At 38.4% G+C, this 22,502-nt stretch overlaps 1 protein-coding gene across 2 annotated transcripts in view; it reads right to left on the minus strand.

Moving 5' to 3' along the window:
* Positions 1 to 499: 499 nt before the first annotated feature.
* ARSB (arylsulfatase B) overlaps positions 500 to 22,502 on the minus strand; it is a 61,832-nt gene continuing 39,829 nt past the window's right edge. The window contains exons 7-8 of one of the 2 annotated variants that reach the window (XM_079330200.1): positions 1,434 to 1,562; positions 500 to 882 (exon numbers count right to left, since the gene is read on the minus strand). In XM_079330200.1, coding sequence (XP_079186326.1) covers positions 617 to 882; positions 1,434 to 1,562 — 395 coding nt within the window. In that variant the 3' untranslated portion in view covers positions 500 to 616. Of the gene's footprint in view, positions 883 to 1,433; positions 1,563 to 1,999; positions 2,143 to 22,502 lie in introns of those variants that run through there. The other variant, XM_079330201.1, reaches the window with a different exon arrangement.

Genomic DNA, 22,502 nt, shown 5'->3' on the forward strand with positions numbered 1-22,502 from the left:
ATATTCTCCCGAATGCAGTTGTTCCACCCCAAGTGGAGGACTCTGCAATTGTTGAAATTAATGAAATCTTTGTTCACCCATTTTTTCAGCCTGTCAAGATCCTTCTGCCCCACAGCCCTGCACTCCAGTTGATCATCATTCTCTACTCTGGTCTGATACATTAAGAGTGAACAAGAAATAGAGATTTTGTTGTATTTTTGAAGTTTTCTTTTTTTACTCTTCCCTTTTCTGGATGGAAGTACATGTTAAAGGCAAAAGATGAAACCAGAATTCAGTATATTCCACAAGACTGATTAATTTTGGATGTCCCTGCTGCCGTGATTCCTTGCAAGGAATTCAATTTCTTTCAAGGAAGGAGGCAATGTTTTTCTTTAGCACTAAAAGTATATTCCAGACAAAGAATATTTTTTTAAAAATTTACTAACATTTCACATGCAGTTTTTGGAATGAGAGAATATTTCTAATTCAAGAATAAGAAATACTTGGATTATTCAAAGAATAAGGTCACAATTGACAACAGTGTATTAAAGAAAGTATAAAATACATGATTAGGGCTCTGAGTCCATAAACCAGACTCTGCTACAGAGGTATATTGCAGGATGCCAAGCTGTGTGCACTATGCCCAAGGACCCCAAGCTCCAGTTGCTGCTGGATCACAGTTGGGATCCTCATCAGGGTAGAACACAGGCACTGAACGTTTGTGGTAATACTGAAGCCGTGAGAGTAGTTTTTCTACCACATTAGGGTATTTTTCAGACACATCATACTTCTCTTCAGGATCATGAACAATATCAAACAGCCAAAGTCTCTTTGATGATGGATCAGACGATTGAATGTGTGACTCATTGAACAAAGACGGTGGAGGGAACCAATGACTGCAGCCTACAGAACAGGAACAGACCAAGGGTCATTACTGACGTACAGAGCAACAGGGTGAAGACACAGAGTTCTGCAATAATTGATGATGTCTCTTGACAAGCCCCTGCACAGTGACTCTTGCTGCACACCTTAACTCTAGCCCTGCACCAGAGTTTCTCCAGTCCAGGGCTACCTAAACAGGAGTCTCATTTATGCAAAAAAAACCCTAATGAACCACTGAGATTCAAAATTCCATGAAACTTTATTTCATATCAAATAATTTAGTGGACCTTCTTCTTGGATTATATGATCCTTATGGGTCCCTCCCAATTTGAGATATTCTACGTCAGTCTTTTCCTTACAGTTCAAGTAACTTCCAGACAAAACACTTGGAAAATGAAAAAAAAAAAATACATTGGATTTTAGAAGTGCTCATTCTAGATTTTTGCATGTGGTGAAGAAATGAAGAAGTTAGCAGAATTACTAAAAGAAATTAAAATACATGAAACAAAATTAAATTACGTTTGTGGTGGTGGGAATAGAACACACTGTACAAAAAGGAGTTATTTTGTTACCTGGATATCCAGTTAGTAATTTCCATTTTCCATGTCTTATTGCTGCATGTATGGATATATTGAAAAGTGCATCATCCCATGGAGAAGAATTGCTCTGAGGTAAAGATGTCCTCTTGTCAATGCCAAGACCTTAATCAAACAGTAAACTACGTTAGGTACATTGAATATTCATGAGGTAATTTTTAGAACTCTGTTGGAAAACAAAGCAGCATCACCCATTTATTTTTTCCCTACTGGATATAAACAATTTGTTGTATATATGTGCAAAGATCTGTGCTATGATTCAATGGATGTATTTAACTCTGAACTTGAACTGCATTTTAAAACTTACCAGTGGAAAATGTGACACCAGAGTCCAGATAACCAGACTCATTTTGTACACAGATATTATATGTGTATACCATATACCTGTATTAAGAATGTTAAGGATTGGAATTGCTAAATTTGCTCACACAAATGCCTATATCTTTTTCCAGGTAGGAATATAGGATAGAAAAATCCCCTGAGTCAATGCTACTACTCTTAATTCTCTTAGGTCACTACAGGGAACATGTCCCAGGTTCAGACCTGTATCCACAACAGAGCTGTCTCCCTGGGCTGAGCTGACTGTGGTCACAAAAATCCACATCTGTTCAGCAAGCTTCTTCCATGGCATATCTTCATACTGTCTTTGGAGGAGCTGTGTTTGAAGTGGCCCCATATTCAGATACTGTCAAAAACTGAAATGTCAACCATGTGCACATTCCCTCTCAAAAGGAAACCTAAAGCTCCTTATAGGAGGGAGCTCAGGAAAGAGAATTAAAACGCATTGACCAGGGATGACTAGGAGACTACTGCGCTATTGAAACCAACAGGGAGAAAGTGAGCCAGATGGACAGCCCAGAAACATCCAAACCAACTTCCATATCAACTGTCATAAATAAAATAAGAGTTCAAGACATCAAATCTAGAAGTTTTATATTAATTGTATCAGCTACAGCACTTTACCAGTGACTAACAGAAGGCAACTTTAATCAGATAAGAAGACACACTAGATGATGGAGAGAAACTAAGATTAATTTTCTAGTTTCTTTCCAAAAGAGATGGTTTTCAATTACTTTAGGGAATCTGAATGACTTGGCTGATGGATTTTTGGATAAGAACCATGAGATGTACAATGATCATGTAAGAGCCAATAGGAAGCAGAACTAGGTATTTCTAAAATGAGTAAATTCTGCACAACACAGTAAAGCAAATATACATCTAATGAAAAGAGGAACAGAAAGCTGGGAAAGGAAATGCTAGGACACAATTTCTCTATTTTTTATTAAGGACTTGCAAAGTTTCCATTTTCTTACTGGACTTTACACTTGGAGTTTATTTTCTTTAAGAAACAGATTTGTGCATATCCAACTTCCCTGTCTACATCAGACTTGTATAATGTTCCCAGATAAATAAGGATATAAAAGGGGCTACTTGTTTGAGTATGCAAACACAGACTGGAGATCACTCAGCGCATCTTAGATCAAGAAGCACTGAAGCTGATCTAAAAAAGAAAATAAACCTTAAACCCCTACGAAAACAAGGAAATCCTCATAAGTAACTCCAGCAGAATCTCTCCTGGAAGATAAATCCTCATACAGCCATGTGGAAAATATGAAACAGTTTAAAGATTAATACTGCTTACTTTTCAACATCATTGTGTTATGTGTTATTCTGTCATTATTGTGTCATTTGCTTTGCTACTCCTCCTTGACTACTCTTTGCCATCTACCTTCTTAAGCATAATGAAAGACATTCGTCAGATCAAAAAAGAGAATCATGCTTTTTAAACCTTATGTCTCAACTAAGGTTTCCAATTTCAAAGCTTGGTCTAAAGACAAAATTATGAGAACCTGCATTTCTGATTTTAAAGTTTAGCATGTAGAATATGCTCCTGCTTGCTGAGCTGCATACAGTATGTGGAATCATAACATTACACAAGATAAACTATTTAAAATGCTTCAAGTAAATGGTATGAAAGATTGTATTTTTAGATATACTTTGCAAAACATCCTTAGAATGCCATGTATGAGATTTAAAATAAGATTCAAGGAGATAAAATAGTTTTCAAACACTCTGATTTGGTCCAGGTAAAAAACTAGACTCCTAAATGAAAAAAAAAAATGCTTTTACCAGAGCATGAAGTTGAAGTTATTTGGTGAAATATCAACTTTCAGCAAAATTTCTTGAAGAGAAATGGATAAATTCCTTCACGTTGAGCTGTTATAAACAGAACTCTGTCAGTCATGTTAATTGACCCATTGCAAACTCTTGTCTTATGCCAAAGAAATGTATTGTCTATTATTCAGGGAAGTGCAGTGTTTTCCAGACAGCACAAGTCAACTTTCTCAGACGTTTTGGTCATGGAAAACAGCCTGATGCTTGTTTGAATGCTCTCTACAAGGATTACAGCACTGACAGTTCATTACATAAGCACCAGATACAGAACTATTACAAACAAAGATTTTGCTTGACATTAATTCTTTTCTTCCCATCCAACGACTTGCTGTTTAAACTCAGATATTCCTCCTGCTGCATTTATCCATATTCTTCCTTCTCTTCAGCCTGCCTGGTAAGTTTCTACCTCTGCTTTCAGATTTTGTTGGTGCAGGTGAAATCCTAAATGCCTGGGCTGTCTTCTCCCTTGCCTCATGAATTTCTGATTTTGCAGACTGAAAAAGTCATATTGGTTTTGTTTCCTTTTTTAAGATAAAATATTCACTCCCATAGCATTTAAGCAGTTTTTTTTCTGCATTTGTTCTGTATTGTGGGGGTGTTTTTATTTATTTTTTCCATTATGGTTGACAGTGATAACAGCCTTGTGGACTAATTCAGCAAAGGACAGATGCCTTTTATTACGCTCTGTAATCAAGCCAGACTTCACAAGTCTGCATACTGTCCTTATAGACTTACATATAAAAATTATGCTTTTGCTTGCCTAGAGGCTAAACATTTTATTTTTTTGCTGTTGGATCAGTATATCAGTGGCTAATGAAATAAGGCTTTGTTTTTACCTTGAAAGAGAGTCTCACAGCCTTTCCCATGAATTTTATTATTGTCAAACAGAAGCCACTATTTCCTGAAGCTCAACTTTGGAGCCTCACCAGTAGCTATACTTCTTTTTTAAGTAGTCTCTTGGGAAATCATAAAACTTGTATTAGTTAAGAAAACCTTGTTAGTTAAGAAAACCTAAGTAACCTTTCATTAAGATATTTATTTTCAAATATTTAATGGCAAAATGAATTTGTCTAAAGACTTTAGAGGTTTGGTTGGAGTTCTATGTCACCAATTAATATTCAAATAGCTTTTATATCTCTATAGTAAAAGCTAAGTCCTTGGGAAGACGTTGCCCTTGGTAAGTGATTTTGGAGTTTACAGCATAGTTCAAGAAATCGTTTGTATTGATACTTTAAAAATGGCTTCAGGATCAAATTTTTAAAGGAATTGAGGTAGCCAGCTCTCACCACCCACCAAAGTAAATACTTTAGAAGTCTGATCTTTTGCCCCTTACAGAAACTTCAGCATAGCTTTTTTACTTCTATTGTCATACATTGCTTCTATACATATACTTATTTCAAATTAGGATGAAAATTGTTATGCAATTTTCAATAGCTAATCTGCACCCTCAAGAAAACTGATTTTTTCAAAGGCCATTAACTCTGTCATTAACACTGAAAAATCTACACAAGATGCTCAGAAAGCATCAGTCAAAACGTTGGCTACATTTGCAAAAATAATTGCCATTTTGATAATTTGAACATTCCATAGCATACTCTTCAGGCAGGATGTTGGAAAATTTACTGCTGGGTAAGTACATAAGTAATATCCTGACTGTTGACCAGAGAATATCCTGGACTTTTTAGGAAAAGTGAACAATCTTTCAGTGCACTAAGTCTTGCTAATACACAAATTTAAGTACAGCAAAAGGGAAAGTAATGAAACATGAAGGGGAAAAGCCAACATTCCACATAAATAACGGAACTTGCTCTCAACTATCGATATTTAGGGAAGTGTTTGTGAAGTTTTAATGAAGAAGCGTGGTCCAGAGGCTGTCCAGAAAAGCAATCACAATACTAAAACTAGCAACAAACAGGACACTATGCCACCACTGAGCCCCTTCTTGTGTCTCACATGAGTCTCACTGTGCAGTTTTGGCTCCCATGCTACAAAATAGACACAGAAAAGCCATGCAAGATACAAAGTAGTGAAACAAGGAAGACTAAAGCTATAGAACAACCTCCATGTGAAAAATGACTAAATATATAGGATTCTTGATCCTCAAAAATGGACAAATGACAAAAGAAATGACAGAGGTCTAAGATATTGTGTGGCCATGGGAAACTGACTAAGGAACAAGTCTTTCCCAATAAGGGCATTGAACAAATGAGGATGTCATGTATCAAAAAAAAAATGATAGTATATATTTTCTTATTAAAAACCAAACTCAAGTGTGGAATTCCTTCACATGGAATGCTGTGGGTGCCAAAAATTTATGCAGATTGAGTAATAAAAGGATTCAAAAACTGGAAGAAAAATCCCTCAAGAATTCCTACATCCAAAATCACAGCCTAAAGTTTAGAAGTGGGCTGTGAGGGCCACACAAGAGAAGTGTATTTATGTGCTTGCCCTCATGTACTCTGTCCTACACAACTTCTACTCTCAGAACAATGAACTGGACAGATTTTTGGTGTGGTCTTTCACAAGATGTGTAACCAAATTACATCTAGTTCAGGAGAGGCAAATAAAAAATTAATAAAATAAAGCTATATTGAATTACATTTATACAACTTCTATTATATTAATCCCTTTATGTACTGAACTGAATGGGCCAAAACTTCCACAAAAACTAAGTAGAGAGTCCGAGCACCAAAGCGTATCTCAAGTAGGAAAGGACTCGTGTGGATTGTAGACTCCAACTCCCTGCTCCTCAGAGAACTACCCAAAACATAACCACGTAACCAAAAGTGGTTCAGATGCTCCATGAGCTCCGACAGGCGTGGAGTTGTGACACTCCCTGGGGAGCCTGCTTCAGTGAAGAACCTCCCTGTAATGCCCAGTGTTCAGTTCTCCTGAGGCAGTGTCAGTCCATCTCCTCATGCCCGGTCAGCAGGCACAGACAGGGGGATCAGCACCAGCCCCTCTGCTTTGCCCCCTGAGGAGGATGTAGGCTGCCCTGAGGTCACACCTCAGACTTCTCCAAGCTGAGCAAACCCAGCAATCTCAGCCACTCATCTCAAGTCTTACACTTCAAGTCTTCCACCACCTTGGTTGCCCTCCTCTCTTTGTATATATATGCTTCAAATTCAGGTTAAACTATGATTTCACAAAACCACGAGCACCATAAATAATTTCTAGCCTATCCTGTAGTTTACTTTGAGTGCTATTCTTTAAAGGAGAGGTAGAATAAAGCAATGGTAACATTAATTAGTACTAGCAATGACTTCCAATGCACAGATCAGTGTGTGCAGACAGGTCAGTTATTTCCTTAGGACTGTTTTTCCACTTATACCACAATGTAAACCAAGAGGACAGTAACTGAAATAATGGATTCACATTGAAATCAGAATCTGACACTTACATTATTTCCTGCCTTAGTCATACAATTTTAAACCTTAGAAAAGCCCCTACGATTTACAGAAATGGTACAAGATGACAATTTTTGCCGTACTAAGTACATCCAAGACGCAGTTACTAACAGAAGATTCAACATAAAACAGAAAAGATAACCCAAAACTTCTTACTTTGCCCAGCAATCTGTTCTTTCACTTCACTTCCTAAGCTTAGGGAGGACCACTAAAAATGCTGCAATGTGCTTAGCCCTGTTTTATTCCTCCTCACCTTTCAAAAAACCTCTCTGACCTCATTCAGTATCCCATGTGTACTCCTGATTTAAAACATCATTTAATGTTAGGAGAGTAGCTCTTCCAGAAAAAAACTGTCTTCCTACATATTTTTGCATACACGTAGAGCAGCCTTCTGCTTAACTCATCAGTTCATCTATCCAACTGGACAATGATTTCTGGAGCTGGAAAACAGGAAGCAAATGTTTTTTATATTTCTATCATGCTGATCAATGCATGCTTGAGAATCAATCATCTGTTTCTTAGCTCATGCAATCCTAGTTACCTACCAGAAACTTATCTAAAATTAAAAAATACTAAATTATCTGACTACCATGAAAACCACAAAAATGTCTGAAAATCCATTTATTTTCTGTACAACTCGAAACATTTAAAATTCTTCTACTACTTCTGCAAACCAAAACAACTTCACGATCCTTTGATGCCTGCAATACTACATGGTAAGAGAAGAAAAGAAGCGTTGATCCAGTTTTACTGCATTTTACAGCTTTAGATGCCTATCAGAAGCTCTCATCTTCCTGTACCGTGGCTATAAAACCACTTTGCTTATCTGTCTAAGTCTTATGATGTTTCCAACAGTTTCACAGATAGCCTCTAAAATATTTAATATTCAATCAGGAGCAAATAGGGAAAAAAAAAAGGCTTTTCTAATGGAACCAAATACAAAAATAGCACAGACAACAGCAAAAAGTCATTGCAACACATGGTAGGACAGCTGGAAAATTCAGATTTGTAACTTTCATTGCAAATATTGCCTATGATTCACTTAAATCCTTTGCTTTTTACTTTGCAAAGCAAATAGTCCAAGTCCACACTCACATGTTGCAAAATTGCAAGTTAAAGAAACTAAAAGACACAATCTGAACCTGCTGTTTTAAAGAAAGGCTTGCTCTTTAAATTAATCTAAAAGACAAATTTGTGGAAACACTTTATTAAATATAATGAGTTTAATAAGAGTATACTCATTTAAACATTGATATCCAATTTTTAACTGTCAGAAAAAAGAAGATAAACTAAATAAAGTGTCAATTTTCAGCTGGTATTTAAAAGAAAGACTATGCATATTCTGTATCAATAGTCTTTTTTTTTTTTTTTCCAGATCTAATAAATATAGACCAATTCCACTTCTCATTTGTCTAGCTTTCCTTCTTTCATTCACTGAGACTAGCTCAAGCAATTGGTAGAAACTTTTAAGTGAGGCAACATAAATAGACAGTACATCTAAAAATAAAATATTGTGCCTTCACTGTATGATTAAAATGATGAAAATGACTGATGTTGAGAATGAGTTTTCTTGGCTGGTAAGAGATCAAAGAGAACCCAGTTCTCTCTAACATGCCACTTAGCAAGGTCCTGACCACAAACTCAAAGGGCCGAAAATGATGTTGCTTGAAGTATGCTATATTTCTGTACACTGTGGTCTACAATAAAAGCATGTGGGAGGCAAGGTTGGGTACTGAGCAAAAACTTTGGAGAAAGACAAAAGAATGCTAATTTATTATTTATTTGGGAGACAGAGCCCTGACCAAAGAGTAATCTGAACAGCCATGGGAATATCAGAGTGGCCATGCCTACAATTTTCCAATATCCTACCCAGTAACAAAAACATTCTTTTATAAGCAGCTGCATATAATCAGTGTCCTTTAAGGAAAACAGAAGCAAATGAAGCTTCTACCGTTGTTTCTACATCTGCAAAACAAGGATGTTAAAAGATATCTATATTTTTTTGTATATTTCCCAAAGGAAAAAATAAAAATAGCAGCATTCTCTATAGCTAAATGTCTATTTCTGCTAATATAATGTAGCAGTGTAGGACAAGGAAAATATAATCACAAAAATCTCCAAGTTTAATTGCAACCTTCTTGACAGAAAAGTCTGAAAAGTCTGTATTAAGAAAAGCCACAAATCCCAGGATGAATTAAGATTTTAGATAGCTCACACTCTTTGCAGTACGAACAAAAAACACATCTGAACAAATAGTAAACAGGTGCTACTGCTTTGCAGATGTAAAGCAGATTCAAGAGCATTCAGCCCAAGTAGGAATATCACCAGCATTTCCTGTGACACAAGTGTGTGCACATATTACACTGGATGTATCCATAGTTTGAAACCTTGCAGTTTGTAGTGCATACTGCACAGAAGAGATTCCCTATATATTTTTTTATTAACTAATTTTTTTTCTCTGTAGTTCAGAAGACTTGTATTTCAGTATAAATTTTGTCTGGCTATGCAACATCCCCTATAACATCTTTGGTTAATACACTCCAGTACTTAAATAACAGATAAGAGGGGCAAAAGTTTACTTCTCATATCATATGGCCATGGTAGGTCAAGAAATTAAGCAATAATAGGAAAAGAGGGAAAAATCCTCATGTGGACAGAAGAGCAACTAAAAGAATAGGAAACAAAACCAATTTTGCTCACACACAGGAGGGGCCACCACTGGATTCCTAAAGGAATTTGCACTGGGACCCATACCATTGAACATATTCCAAATGACCTGGAAAAGGGAATGAACACTGAGATGACAGAGTATGTGAATGATGATAAGTTGTCTAAAGCTAGCTGCAAACAATGAGAGAAGGCCTGAGGTAGTAGACATATGAGGCTGGGTAGTAGACATTAAAATAGACAATGGTATTTAACATAGATGCAGGTAAAGTGATGCATGTGTGAAAAAATAATCTGGAATTCATATAAACATATTGAAATTATGACACTCACAACCAAGAATGAAGCCCTGGAATCGCTATAGATTGAGCTTACATTTTTTCAGAATTATGTCGGCATTGTACAAAAAGAGAACTGAGTGAAAGGAGTTGCTAGAAAAGGACTTTTTAACACAGCAAAAATGCTCACACAACTGGAAAACTGTAGTTTTGGTCTTCCCATCTCAAAAACAAGACTGAGAAAGTTCAGACACTAGTTACAAGGATAGGTGGTATGCAATCCCTTGTGAATAAAAATCCTCTGCTAGATGTACATTTTACTTAATTAAATGTGTACTTTCTATGGAACTCCAGGGACCAGGCTGTTTTCACTCCCTCCCATCCTGTGTGACATTGGCCAAATGCAATCAGATAATCAAAACCTCATTGTTTTCAATGACAGGGGACATATCATTCAGACATGCAAGCAAAATACTTTGAGTACTTTGAACTTACTTATGTCATGAACTATCTTGAGTGAAATCCCAGGACCTAGGTAGCTTTTAATATTTTTCAGGGTGACTACAGCCTCCACCTGACTAACTAGGCATCACCTACAATGCGGAGTGGCACTACTGCACACCGTGTAGCCACATGAGAAAAACTTCAACATGCTGAAACACTGAGTGAGAGATAAATTCTTTACTCAGGAAATCCACTGTCTGCTTTGGCTAGGAATGGCCATGTTCCAACAGGACTACACTACACTTTCTGAACAAAATGGAGTGGTGGAGTTTTTTTCAATCACGCCAGAGATACTTCACACAAAATCTCCATGTTATTCTTAAAATCTTTTAATCACATCTCAGCTATCAGAACAGCTAGGACAACTCTCTGAGCTGCCAGTCCCCTGACATCCTTAACCCCAGGTTATACAGGTGAGTGACAAAAGAGATTGCATTTTATCAGTAAGCACAATTGTCACTCAGACAGCAATACAACAAAGTCACAGAATTACCAGGTTGGAAGAGACCTTCAGGATCATCGAGTGCAACCCATACCCTAACACCTCAACTAAACTGAGTGCCACATCCAAATTTTTTAAAACGCATCCAGGAATGGTGACTCCACCACCTCCCTGGGCAGACAACTCCAGTTATCTTTTTGTCTTTATCACTCTTTCCATGAAAACTTTTTCCCAATATCCAACCTATATTTCCCTTGGCACAGCTTAGCACTGTGTCCTCTGGTTCTGTCAGTTGCTGCCTGGAGAAAGAGACCAACCCCCACCTGACTACAAGCACCTTTCAGGGAGCTGTAGAGAGTGATAAGGTCATCCATAAGTCTTCTTTTATCCAGACTGAACAACCCCAGTTCCTCACAGGGTTTCTGCTTCTGTTCAAGCCCCTCACCTTGTTGCTCTCCTCTGGACGTTCAAGCATCTCAATGTCCTTCCTAAACTGAGGGGCCCAGAATTGGACACAGCACTCAAGGTGCAGCCTTGCATTTTCCCATTCTTTCCCCAAGGGAAAGAATTACATCCCTGTTCCTGCTGGCCACACTGCTCCTGACACAGGCCAGGAGCCATTGGACTTCTCCTCATCTGCAGTTACAAAGTTCCCTCCCTCATCCAATAGTGAAAAAGGTTGGTCTCACCATTCTTTTTACCAATAATGTATTTGTAAAAACATTTTTCTTATTATCCTTTCCAGAAGTCGCCATTTTAAGTTTGAACTGAGCTTTGGACTCCATATTTTTTTCCTATAGCCCCCTAGCAGCCTCCTTAAATACTTCGTGAGAGACCTGACCATCCTTCCAAAGATCTACATCTTCTTTTTATTCCTAAGTTCCTTCAAAACCTCATTGCCCATCCAGGCTGGATGTTTGTCTGGTTGACTCATCTTACAGCACACAGGGACAGTCTGTTCCTGTACCCTCAAGATCTCTGTTTTGAGGCATGTACACCTTTCATAACTCCCTTGTTTTTAAGGGCTGCTTCCCAAGGAACTCCCTGAGTAAGTCTCCTAAATAGGCCAAAGTCTGCCCTCCAGAAGTACAATGCAAAAGTCTTATTGATGCTCCTCCTGATTTCACCAAATATCAAGAACTCTATAATTTCATAATCACTGTGCCCCAAATGACCTCCAACCACCCCATCTCCCACCAGCCCATCTCAATTTACAAATAACAGGTCTGACATAGTCCCTGCCCTGGTGGGCTCACTCATCAGCTGCGACTAAAAGTTGTCCTTCACACAACCTAAGAACTTCCTGGACTGCCTCTTTTCTGCTGTATTAGTTTCCAGCAGATGTCTGCTAGGTTAAAGTCACCTACAATAACAAGAACTGATGATCCTGAAACATTCTCCAGCTGTTTATAGAATAAGTTGTCCACCTCTTCTCCCTGGTTGGTGCATGATAACAGACTCCCAGCAGGAGCTCAGCCTTGTTGGCCTTCCCCTTAATTCTTACCCACAGGCATTCAACTTCATCATCACTGGTTTCATTACCTATGGCATCAAAAACCGCCCTAATATGAGGGGCTGCCCCTCCACCTCTTCTCCCTTTCCTGTCTCTTCTGAAGAGCTTTTAGCTATCCAGTGCAGTGCTCCAGCTGTATGAGTCATCCCACCACGTTTCTGTGATGGTGACACCACAGCTTTGCTGTTCAACCACAGCCTCCAGCTCTTCGTGTTTGTTACCCCTGCTGTGTGCATTGGTGTACATGCACCTCAGCAGGCCACTGATTTCACCCCTAACTCAGGCTTAGCACCCTTGGGCCTGATTCCAGAGAGCCCAGCTACATCCCTTCCCCCTTCAAACCCAGTTTAAAGCCCTCTCAACGAGTTCTGCCAGCTCATGAGCTAAAAACCTTTTGCCCTTAACAGAGAGATGGAGCCCATCCAGTTCCAGCAGGGCAGGAGCCATAAAAGTTGCCCCATGATCAAAACATCCGAAATTTTGCCGATGACACCAACCCTCAAGCCACTTGTTAATGATATGAGTTCTCCTATTCCTTTCATTGTTTATCTCAGCCACTAAGGGGACTGAGAAAGGAAAAGACTACCTGTGCCTCTGTCCTATCAACCACTTGACCCAGTGCCCTAAAGTCCCATTTAATTGCCCTGACACTCCTCTTTTCAATCTCATCACTGCCAACCTGGAGTACCAGCAGTGGATAATAATCAGAGGGCTGGATCAGTCTGGGGAGTCTCTCAGTGGCATCCCATACCCAGGCCCCAGGGAGGCAGCCCTGTGGGATGGGTCCTGTTGACATATGGGGCCCTCTGTTCCCCTCAGAAGGGAGTCACCTACTACTATTACCCTTCTTTTCTGTTTGATGGTAGACTGATGCATCTGACAGGTGAAGCATAACTGGAAGGCTCACTGGGAAGATCAGCTTCTTCACACCATTTGGCTTAGCTTCTAGATGCAGGGCCTCACACCTATTCTGAACTGGCTAGCGGATGGGGAAGGATTTTTTTTTATTACCTCCCTGAGCAGGGACCCATTTCCCCTCCCCTTCATCCACCAGGTGCCCTTCTATTGCCTGACAGTGGAGGCATAGGAATCCTCCGACTCCTGGTGGGCCACCCTCAAAGATGGGAGGGCTGAACACCACCAGTCTATTTCGCTTTAACTAATACTCCTTGGTCTTTCGATTTCCTCCCTTAGCTTGGCCATCAGCAAAAGGAGATCATGCATCTGCTCACACTGCAGGCAGGCTTCTTCTGCAGCACCCCCAGGTACCACTGATAAGCTCAAACACTGCACAGAAAGGGGTCTGGACAGATGCATCCTTTTTGGAGGGTTCTATTTGGTTATTCACACCTAGTACTCACTACAGTTTTCAAATGTGTAAAAACCATTACTAACAGAAACCCCTAAACCAACAGAAAAAACAACAGAAACACTGTAGACAACACACAGCAAACCTTACTAGAAGAGAAAAACCTGCAGCCCTGCCTGCTTGCCCTGGCTGTGCTAACTGCCGTGCCACACTCCCAGAGATGTGCCATGCCCCTGATTCTCACACCCCATAGACATGCCACGCCCCTGATCACCACGCCCCTGACTGCCACGCCCCATAGACGTGCCACACCCCTGATTGTCACACCCCATGGATGTGCCATGCCCCTGATTGCCCGCTCCAGTTGCCACACTCCCTAGAGGCCTCTTTTAACCAGCCCACTGCCCCCCAGCAGACAAAGCCCTGCCCTTCTCCTGCTGGCTTGCAAGCCCTGCATGTATTCAGAGGCTCTTGAGAGGATCACTGTGAGTGCTCATGTTTTCAGACCTATCTCTGCTAACAGAGGTTGAAAGAACACACACAGAGCTACAGGTGTGACAAGAAGAACCCATCATGGGTTTCTGCCAGACATGGCCCCAGAGCAAGGGACACAGCCATTACAGGACTGCCTCACACAGATTCAGGGAATGAATTGGCACTGTTCAAAAAAAAGATACTGTAAATAATTTTAAAAAATGCAATCTTGTGCATACTGGCTGTCAATTCACTGAAGACTCTCACTCTTAACAGGCTTACAAAAGGTATTGGCAATGTAAGTCTCAAGGGAATAAATTAGATGTTCAAATTCTGCTGAGATTATACTCTAAGACATTAAAAACATTTCCTTAATTTGTAAAAATGTTTTTTATTAAAGAGAAGTGAACAACTCCATATACACTGCAGAATATAATCCTGCTTAATAGTTGAACCAAACCATACACATTGCTTCTTCTGGGACTTGAAACCAACAAGTAATAATGAGTATTATTTTCAGAGTAAGGTGATGTATATGCCTCCTTGCCTCTTGTGATCTGATTTGTAGTCTATAAAAGTCACAGAGGAGATCACCTGCCAGAAGTCTGGGACTAGCAAACCAAAACCCATTTACATATGAAACCCAAATAGAAAGAGAGTATTTTCTACTATTTTCATTGTCAAGTATAAAATCATACTATTTTACTAATCTAGTAAATTCCTATTGTGTTCACCATCTTGCATGTATTGCCAAAAAAAGCGTAATTAGTAATTCTCCTACTGCTTCCATTAAAATAGAAGTTTCTATTCTTAGCCAAGTTATTTGATGCTATTATCAAGATTTAATTTTTTTATTTAAAAAATAAAATAATGCTGCCCAGAGAAAATAGAAAACCCAAGTAGTTAAAAAAAAAATCTCAAGTGATTACTTTCCTAACAATAGACAATTCAAACTCCTTGTCATCATCTTCCCCATTTTTATGCAATAATAGCAAAAGTGTAGGTTAAAAAAAATCAAAAGCTTTCTTAAATATTATGAAATTCCACATAAAAATTACCCTCACGACAGCAGTCTTCAGCCTCCTAAAAACCTCACCACACACACACACTCAAATCCTGCATGACTGGCAGGCTTCCTGTGCCTTACTAACACTCAACTATGGAACAGCAGGAAGTCTGTTAGAGCTTGAAAAAAATCTACCCTGAAACAAATGGGGACCTTTCCATTAATTCCAGTGGGCTCTGGTTCAGACTTGTTAAGCATCAGCAGTAACAAACAAGGAATTTACACCCTACCAACTCCTCTTAATCAAATAAATGAAGCTAAATTCTCCTTTATCCATACAGTTCAATAGACACAATGTGTTTTCCACAAAACCATCCTATGAAAGGCTTCCCCATTTGCATTTATAGCAATCACTTCTGGCAACAATACATAAGCTTTAATCAACTCCTCAAATAAAAGTCATTCTGAAATCAAAACAAAAGTGCCAATACATAATTTACGAGTTCTCCCAAGAAGGAGTTTAAGAAAATAAGAACAATGGCAAGACTTATACCAAAAACAGAGCCTTATGGATGACCAGACGAAAATGAATTCCAGAGTAATTTTCCCTGCTCCAAAACCCATGTCACTATGTTCTGAAGTTCTAGAAAATTGAAAAAATGTTTACTTAAACATATTTTCCTGCAGCACCAAAACAGCAGAATGAAGGCAGACTTCAGGTAATAGGTAAGCAAACACTTGATCCTTTATAGGAACATGAAGCCAAGTCAAGAAAGCAACCATAACTTCACTGCAGTAAAACTCAGGAAACCACCCAGTAACTCTTCTTTGTGGTCAGCACTGCTTCCCACAACCACATCTTCTGAACTTTCCTCCAACAGCATTTTTCCAACTGTTCAATAGTTTCCTCCCTGAGGAAATTCTCAGGCCACACCAAAAGCACTAACCAGCTGAGTTACTCTGTTTGTTACAAACAGTTTTGAGCCATGACCTCCCATCTTCCAGGAGAGATTTTCCCCCAGTTCTGTGGAAGTCTATACATTATATTTCACATCATGTAATACATACATGTATTTTGAATGACAACAGAGGAAATAATAGATGGGATATCCAGATGAGTTCCTGTTAATTTCCACTAAATTTGTACATAAAACTTTCAATTTATATAAGAAAGTATGATTTTTTATTATTTATTATTTATTACCATTTGTAATAAATTCTCAATGTTCTACTATCCTTTAAATCTTACTTCAGTGATTTCGTCCTCTTCTAGCATTCAAGAGGCAAAATATTCTGTAGGCATAGCATGATTTTCATTTGCAAGTGATCTGCCCTATAGTTTGACTTGCAGACAGTCTACAATACATTAAATCCCAGGTCTGTACATTACACCATAAAACCCAGAATTGTACACGAAAAAAAAAAAAATCCAGATTTTCTTTGGTATTTCCCAGTTTTAAAGTACCTGGATCTGGGAAAACAGAAAAGGTTGCAGGAAAGTTTAATAAGGGAACATAAGAACACAAAAATAGCTTTCAGAATACACCATTTCTAGTGGAGGCCACTTCAGCAATTAAAAAATAGTACCATCTATACTGTTCATCTGCACACAGAACAAAAGTAGTATGGATCTTCAAACTGTGTCAGAAATGCCAATGGATTTTCATTCTGTTTGAATTTGCTTTATGTTTTTGATTAAGCACCAACATGCTTTACTTGAACATGAGATTTTTTTCCCCTTCTAAATTTCAGGAAATGATATATTGAACATGATTGAAGTTTTTTATTATATACCCTAGACCACAATGGTTACAGTATTGAGAGCAGTGCAAGTACTACATTTTTAGTTTCCACTTATGAATATTAAATCAAGTCTCTTACACACACTTAAAAACTGGACTATCTCTAATGTAGTGATAAAATTTATTACTAAAATCCCTGAAATCCAAACCACTCAGACGAATCAACTACTCACCTGCAAGATAAGATGATATTTTCAAAGAAAATTTTACTGAGAAATAAAAAAGCTGAAGGACAAATATTACACTTAATATTTTTTACAGTTATAAAATACACTTGGACTTCATATATCTTTTATTTATAAACATAAGATATTTTAAAATGCCACATTTATTTGTTAACAGCATGGAAACACATGGCTGTTCTCCATAGATTTATAAGTCTCCATTTATAACTTTCTCTCCCCTACAGCTGCAGAAAAAGTCTTCAAAACAAGCAAAAAAGTATTCCCCAAGCAAAATTCTCACTTGACCATAAACAGAAAACTGCACTGTGTTTCACTTGGATGAACTATAAATCTGTTGGTGCTATACTGCAAGTTTATTTTTAGCACTTTATACAACAGAAACTTCAGGACAATAATTACCTTTTGCTAGACTTGATTCTGTGGAGCAGCCTGTCACTTAGTTTTCATCAAGAAATGCACAAGACAAAGCAAACTCCAGAAGGAGTTTTAAGAATTTCTCCTTATTGCTTTGGCAAAGAGCATAGTGTTACCTTGGCATGAATACAATTCATATTTCTCCAGCAGCTGATTCAGCCTTTGAATTCAGCTCCCCTCCAGCAGACAGCTCAGTCAACTGAAGTATAATCAGCTCTAGTTAAAAATGCCAGTCTCATTATGATGCATTTGATACTCTGCAAATTATCTTAAGGTCTTTATTGATAACTGCTGAACTTCAGCAAATCTCTGTCAATTAATTGCAAAAATGAAATTAGAGTAACTTTCCAAAATATGCGACAATTGTTTTTAATTTCGTGATTATAATGGATAATGTTACAAATGCACAGACTGCTCTTTCTTGGGATATATTCTTTCATAGGATATATGATCTGAACCAGCTCCATTGTGTTGTCTCTGAATTAACTCTTACGTAAGCAAAATCTTGGGAAGAGATGGAAAACAGGCAGGAAAAAAATGTTATGGATATTTACCTTAACGTTCACAGTCACCATCATCCAAAATAAAGCAAAAACTTTAGAGCTTACTGAATGTTTCAGAAAATATATCTATTTTAGACTCTTTATAAACAGAGTGGCAAAGTTAAATATCAAAGCCCTAGCAGGCCATTTAGACTGTTTTAAAGAAAGTATATTTAAGAGTATCTTGTTTGGGAACAGACTGGCTTTGTTTTTTAGACATTGCTTGTATATTAACAAACCTTTAAGCATAATATTATTTAGTGCTTCTTAGACTTTTACCTTCTTATGAAGCACCAAATACAAAAAAAGTCATAGGAATCAAAGCTCAAAATTACAAGGTAGCTTTGAATAGCACTGTTTAATTACATAAAAAAGCAAACACAATTAATGTGAGAGTAGAACAAGTTCTTCTCAGATATTTCTAGGCCTGCTGCAGTCAGTGGATTCCTGGTTTAGGGGACTGTCTATATTACAACAGACAGACAATCTCCTTACCAGAAAGAAAGTCTTGCACCATTTTTGAAAAGTCTTGGAGTCACACAAGGCACCTTCTTCCATCTACACTTTAATGTCTTTACCCAGATAGACAATTAATTTTTGCTTTTCTGCTCATTTTCTAAACCGAGCAATTTTTCCTTCATGTTTATAGTGAATAAAATACACATTCTACAGCGTTTCCTGAAAGATAGCTCATAGACAGTAGAAAGTGATTTTTTCTATTTCAGTTTTAGAAATAGAACTTTTATACTGGCTTATGCCATTTATAAGGTACATTTCTGAAGCTGCACAAGTATTTGCAGCTCTGATATCTTAATTAAGGTGGAAGCTCATGAAAATATACCAGAAGAAATAACAATCTTGGTACAGCCACTTTGAAATGCAGATGGCTCTGTGAGCTTACAAGGCCTTTGCATATATGCACTTTGTACTGTTTCCTCCTCTTTTGAACCATGATGTGTAGAGCAATTATTTCACCCTAGTAAGGAAACTGGAAATGTCAAGGGCTCCTCCAACCTACACTGTGACAGTGAATTACCAAAGAAATAAGGGGTTTTGCTACTTCACTAAGGAAAGACATTTTGTGACCTTTTGCTGCTTTATGGCAATAATGAGTTGTCTACAAAACTCTCTCTTACTTTATTAAAATAAAAACATTTGAGGAATTGCCTTGACCTTAATCTTGTGAGAACAAACAGAATACTGATCTTGAGAAGTGGATGAGCCCTGAGACTCAGGGCTGTAACTTACTGCCATCATGTTGACAAGGTGTGGAGATGTGCTGTACACAAACAGTGAAGCTCACATATCCTAGTTCAAACAGTTAAACCTTATGAACATCTGTATCTCATATTATTCCTTCTAATGTCAGTTTTATTATAGCAATGTTTGATTCCAAAGGAAAGATTTATACTAGAATATCATATTCTATCTCTTACATTTCAAAATACATACTGTTGGGGGTTGAGTGTTTTTCTGTTACTATGTCAATTGAAAGAATTTTTCCCATTATCATGCCAATGGGGCTGGCCGGGTTACACCCAGGGTCTCTGATGGGTCCAGACAAAGGGGGTGGGTGGGGACGGCCCCGGAGGGGCCTCTGAGGCTTCCGGGAGGGCACTCGCGTTTCCGGCGAGCCGGGAGGAGGACGCCTGGGATCGTTCAGCCACGCGGCCGAGCACAGCAGAGCCAGACCCTCTGCGATCACCTGCCCTGCATCTGCCCCGTTCCAGCCTCCTGCCTCTGCGGACACAGCTGATCCCCCGGACACACACGGTGAGCGAGGAGCCGCCGCTCCAGCCCGTTCCCACCCGGGACCGGCGTGGCCGCTGCCGCCCCACCCCCCTCCTTCCTGCCTCCGTTCCCGTCTGCCTTTTGGCAGATCCGGGCTCTGGACTAAGCACAGAGGCAGCGTGCTTGCATCTAAAGGGACTGACACCGAGTTACCTATTTCGTTCTGCTAGCAATTTTAACTGTTATTGTTTTCTGTTTGTATAGTTAGATATATTAGTAAAGGAGCTGTTACTCCCACCCCCCTTATCTCTGCCTCAGAGTCCTTGATTCAACAATCATAATACTTGGGGGAGGGGAGTGGAACCAAAGTCTCTATTCCAAAGGGAAACTTCTGCCCTTACTGGCAGACACCTGTCCTTTCAAACTAGGACAATACTCTACTTAATTTCAACAAGAATAGACATTTGAAGCATTCACCCTCTTTTTTACAACATATTACTTCTTTCCAAAAATACCGCAACCCCAAACAATTGATTTAAATCCAGAATCACTGAGGGCAGCAAAAAATCTCAGTGCCTCTCAGCTAGGTGAATAATTTATTCTGGTTACTACATTCTTAGACAACTACAGAATAAAAAAAAATTGAAGTTATTCTAAATAAGAACAAATTTAATATTACAGCCTGCAATGTTACACATCACAAAAAGAGAGACAGTAAAAGGCAATGTTAAACTTTCACTTCCAATGGGAAAATAAGGAAAACAAAAATCAAATATTACATTTTCCAGGAGACAAATGTTAACTGATTGTATGGAACTTATGAATTATTGAAGATATGTCCCGTTGTGGTGGCCTTATATGTGAAATTCCAAAATTCCACCTGCATCATTGTAAAGATGCTGTGTTGAAGGTAAAGAGAACTGAGCAGAAACTCTAACAACCTGTTCTCTGCTACAATTTTTCATGTTTATGGCTCAGAGATATTTCATTTGAAAGATGTAATCTACCATTTACGTCATGACCTGCATAAAAATATAAAATGTTAGCATTATGCCCAAATAATTATAGAATACAATGAAGCGTAAAAAAGTAATGTAGAGGGATTTCTGGATTCCTGTCATGATACTTGCATTACACACTTACTCAAGTGACCTAACATTTTTAAATTCTAAAGGAGATTATCTACATCCCAAGGAAACAAGGGGATTAGTATTTATGAGGCTGACCAAGTATGCAATCCTCTAGTACTAAATACTGCAGGGATGGAGAGTTCACACTGAGATGCAGATGGGCTGGGAGCCAAGGCAATGCAGAGCCACAACCCAAACTGCCAGACAGCAAGAGCTACACCCATATAGCTGACAGTCAAAAGAAAAACACCACTTATCTCTGATGTGAATGGCAGCAGAGCTAGCTGGAACAGCAGCCTCCCATCAGGGAGTTGAGCTGAGCTCTGCCCAAAACTGCCAGGTCAGTTCCTGCACTGCACGAAGTGGCTGAGGGATCCAGGGTCCTATGTTGTCAGCTCCCGCCTTACAAACTTACAGGGGGTCATTGCAATTTATGATTTTCTTGAAATTGGAGGATGACAGAATCCAGATGGTCAGCATGCACATGTATAATTTTGCAGAAAAATGGTAATTTGGAGAAGCAAAGAACAGATTTTGTTCTTTCTTGACCACTCTCCAATTCCAGCTGTCACTATGTATGCTCAGTCAGCTGACTATACTGGTGAATTTCCTGCACAGTTCTGACTGGATAGTAGATTCTGGATCTTAAGCCTGTCACAGATATGGAGTATATTTATCCTGTTCAACGCCCACTCAGCACATTCATCCATGCATCTTTTGTTGCTACTGATTAACTCCATTATGATAATTTTTTCCCACTTTCTATTTTTCTCCTCTTAATAATTCCTTTAAACAATTCTAAACAAGCTAGATCATGAGCAATAGAACAGGGAAAGAAGTAATTTCTGTCCTACAAAGTCTCAGGAAGCTTGTTTTACCCAGAAAAATAAATAATAAATGGGACATAGAGGAGCCTGGAGTATATACTTCCTAATCAAGATGAATCATTTTGGTATATGTACGGACATAATATATAATGCTACAGCCATTATAATGCAATTTTAATGTCCACAAATGACATATCAGCCCTAGAAGAGAAAACACATCTCTATTGTAATATATTATATGTTCATTCTGCATATAGCAGATCTTGTCCTTTATAAGCAATCATTTATTTTGGCAATTAATAGTGCAATGTATGAGGTAATGCCTTCTCTCAAATGTCAAGGAGAGCAATGTAAAAATTGATTAATTTTGCTCTAGGCAAATAAAACGTTGGGAGGAAAATCACAAAATGTTTTTACAAGGTTTCTGTCTTGGATGTCTCCCTCTGAATAGATGTATCTTCCAAATAAATTGACTACAATTAGTAATCTACACTGTTATTATGCCTTTGAAGTTTTAGCTTATGGTTAAGTCTGGAATTTTAAATGAAGGTAAAAGTTTTTTCAGCCTAAGCTAGCACTACCCAAAACATATTTATTTTGAATACATCTTTCTAATCTAAATAAATTCAAGTTCTTTTT

This window comes from Erithacus rubecula, assembly GCF_903797595.1.
Source record: "Erithacus rubecula genome assembly, chromosome: Z".
Lineage (NCBI taxonomy): Eukaryota > Metazoa > Chordata > Aves > Passeriformes > Muscicapidae > Erithacus > Erithacus rubecula.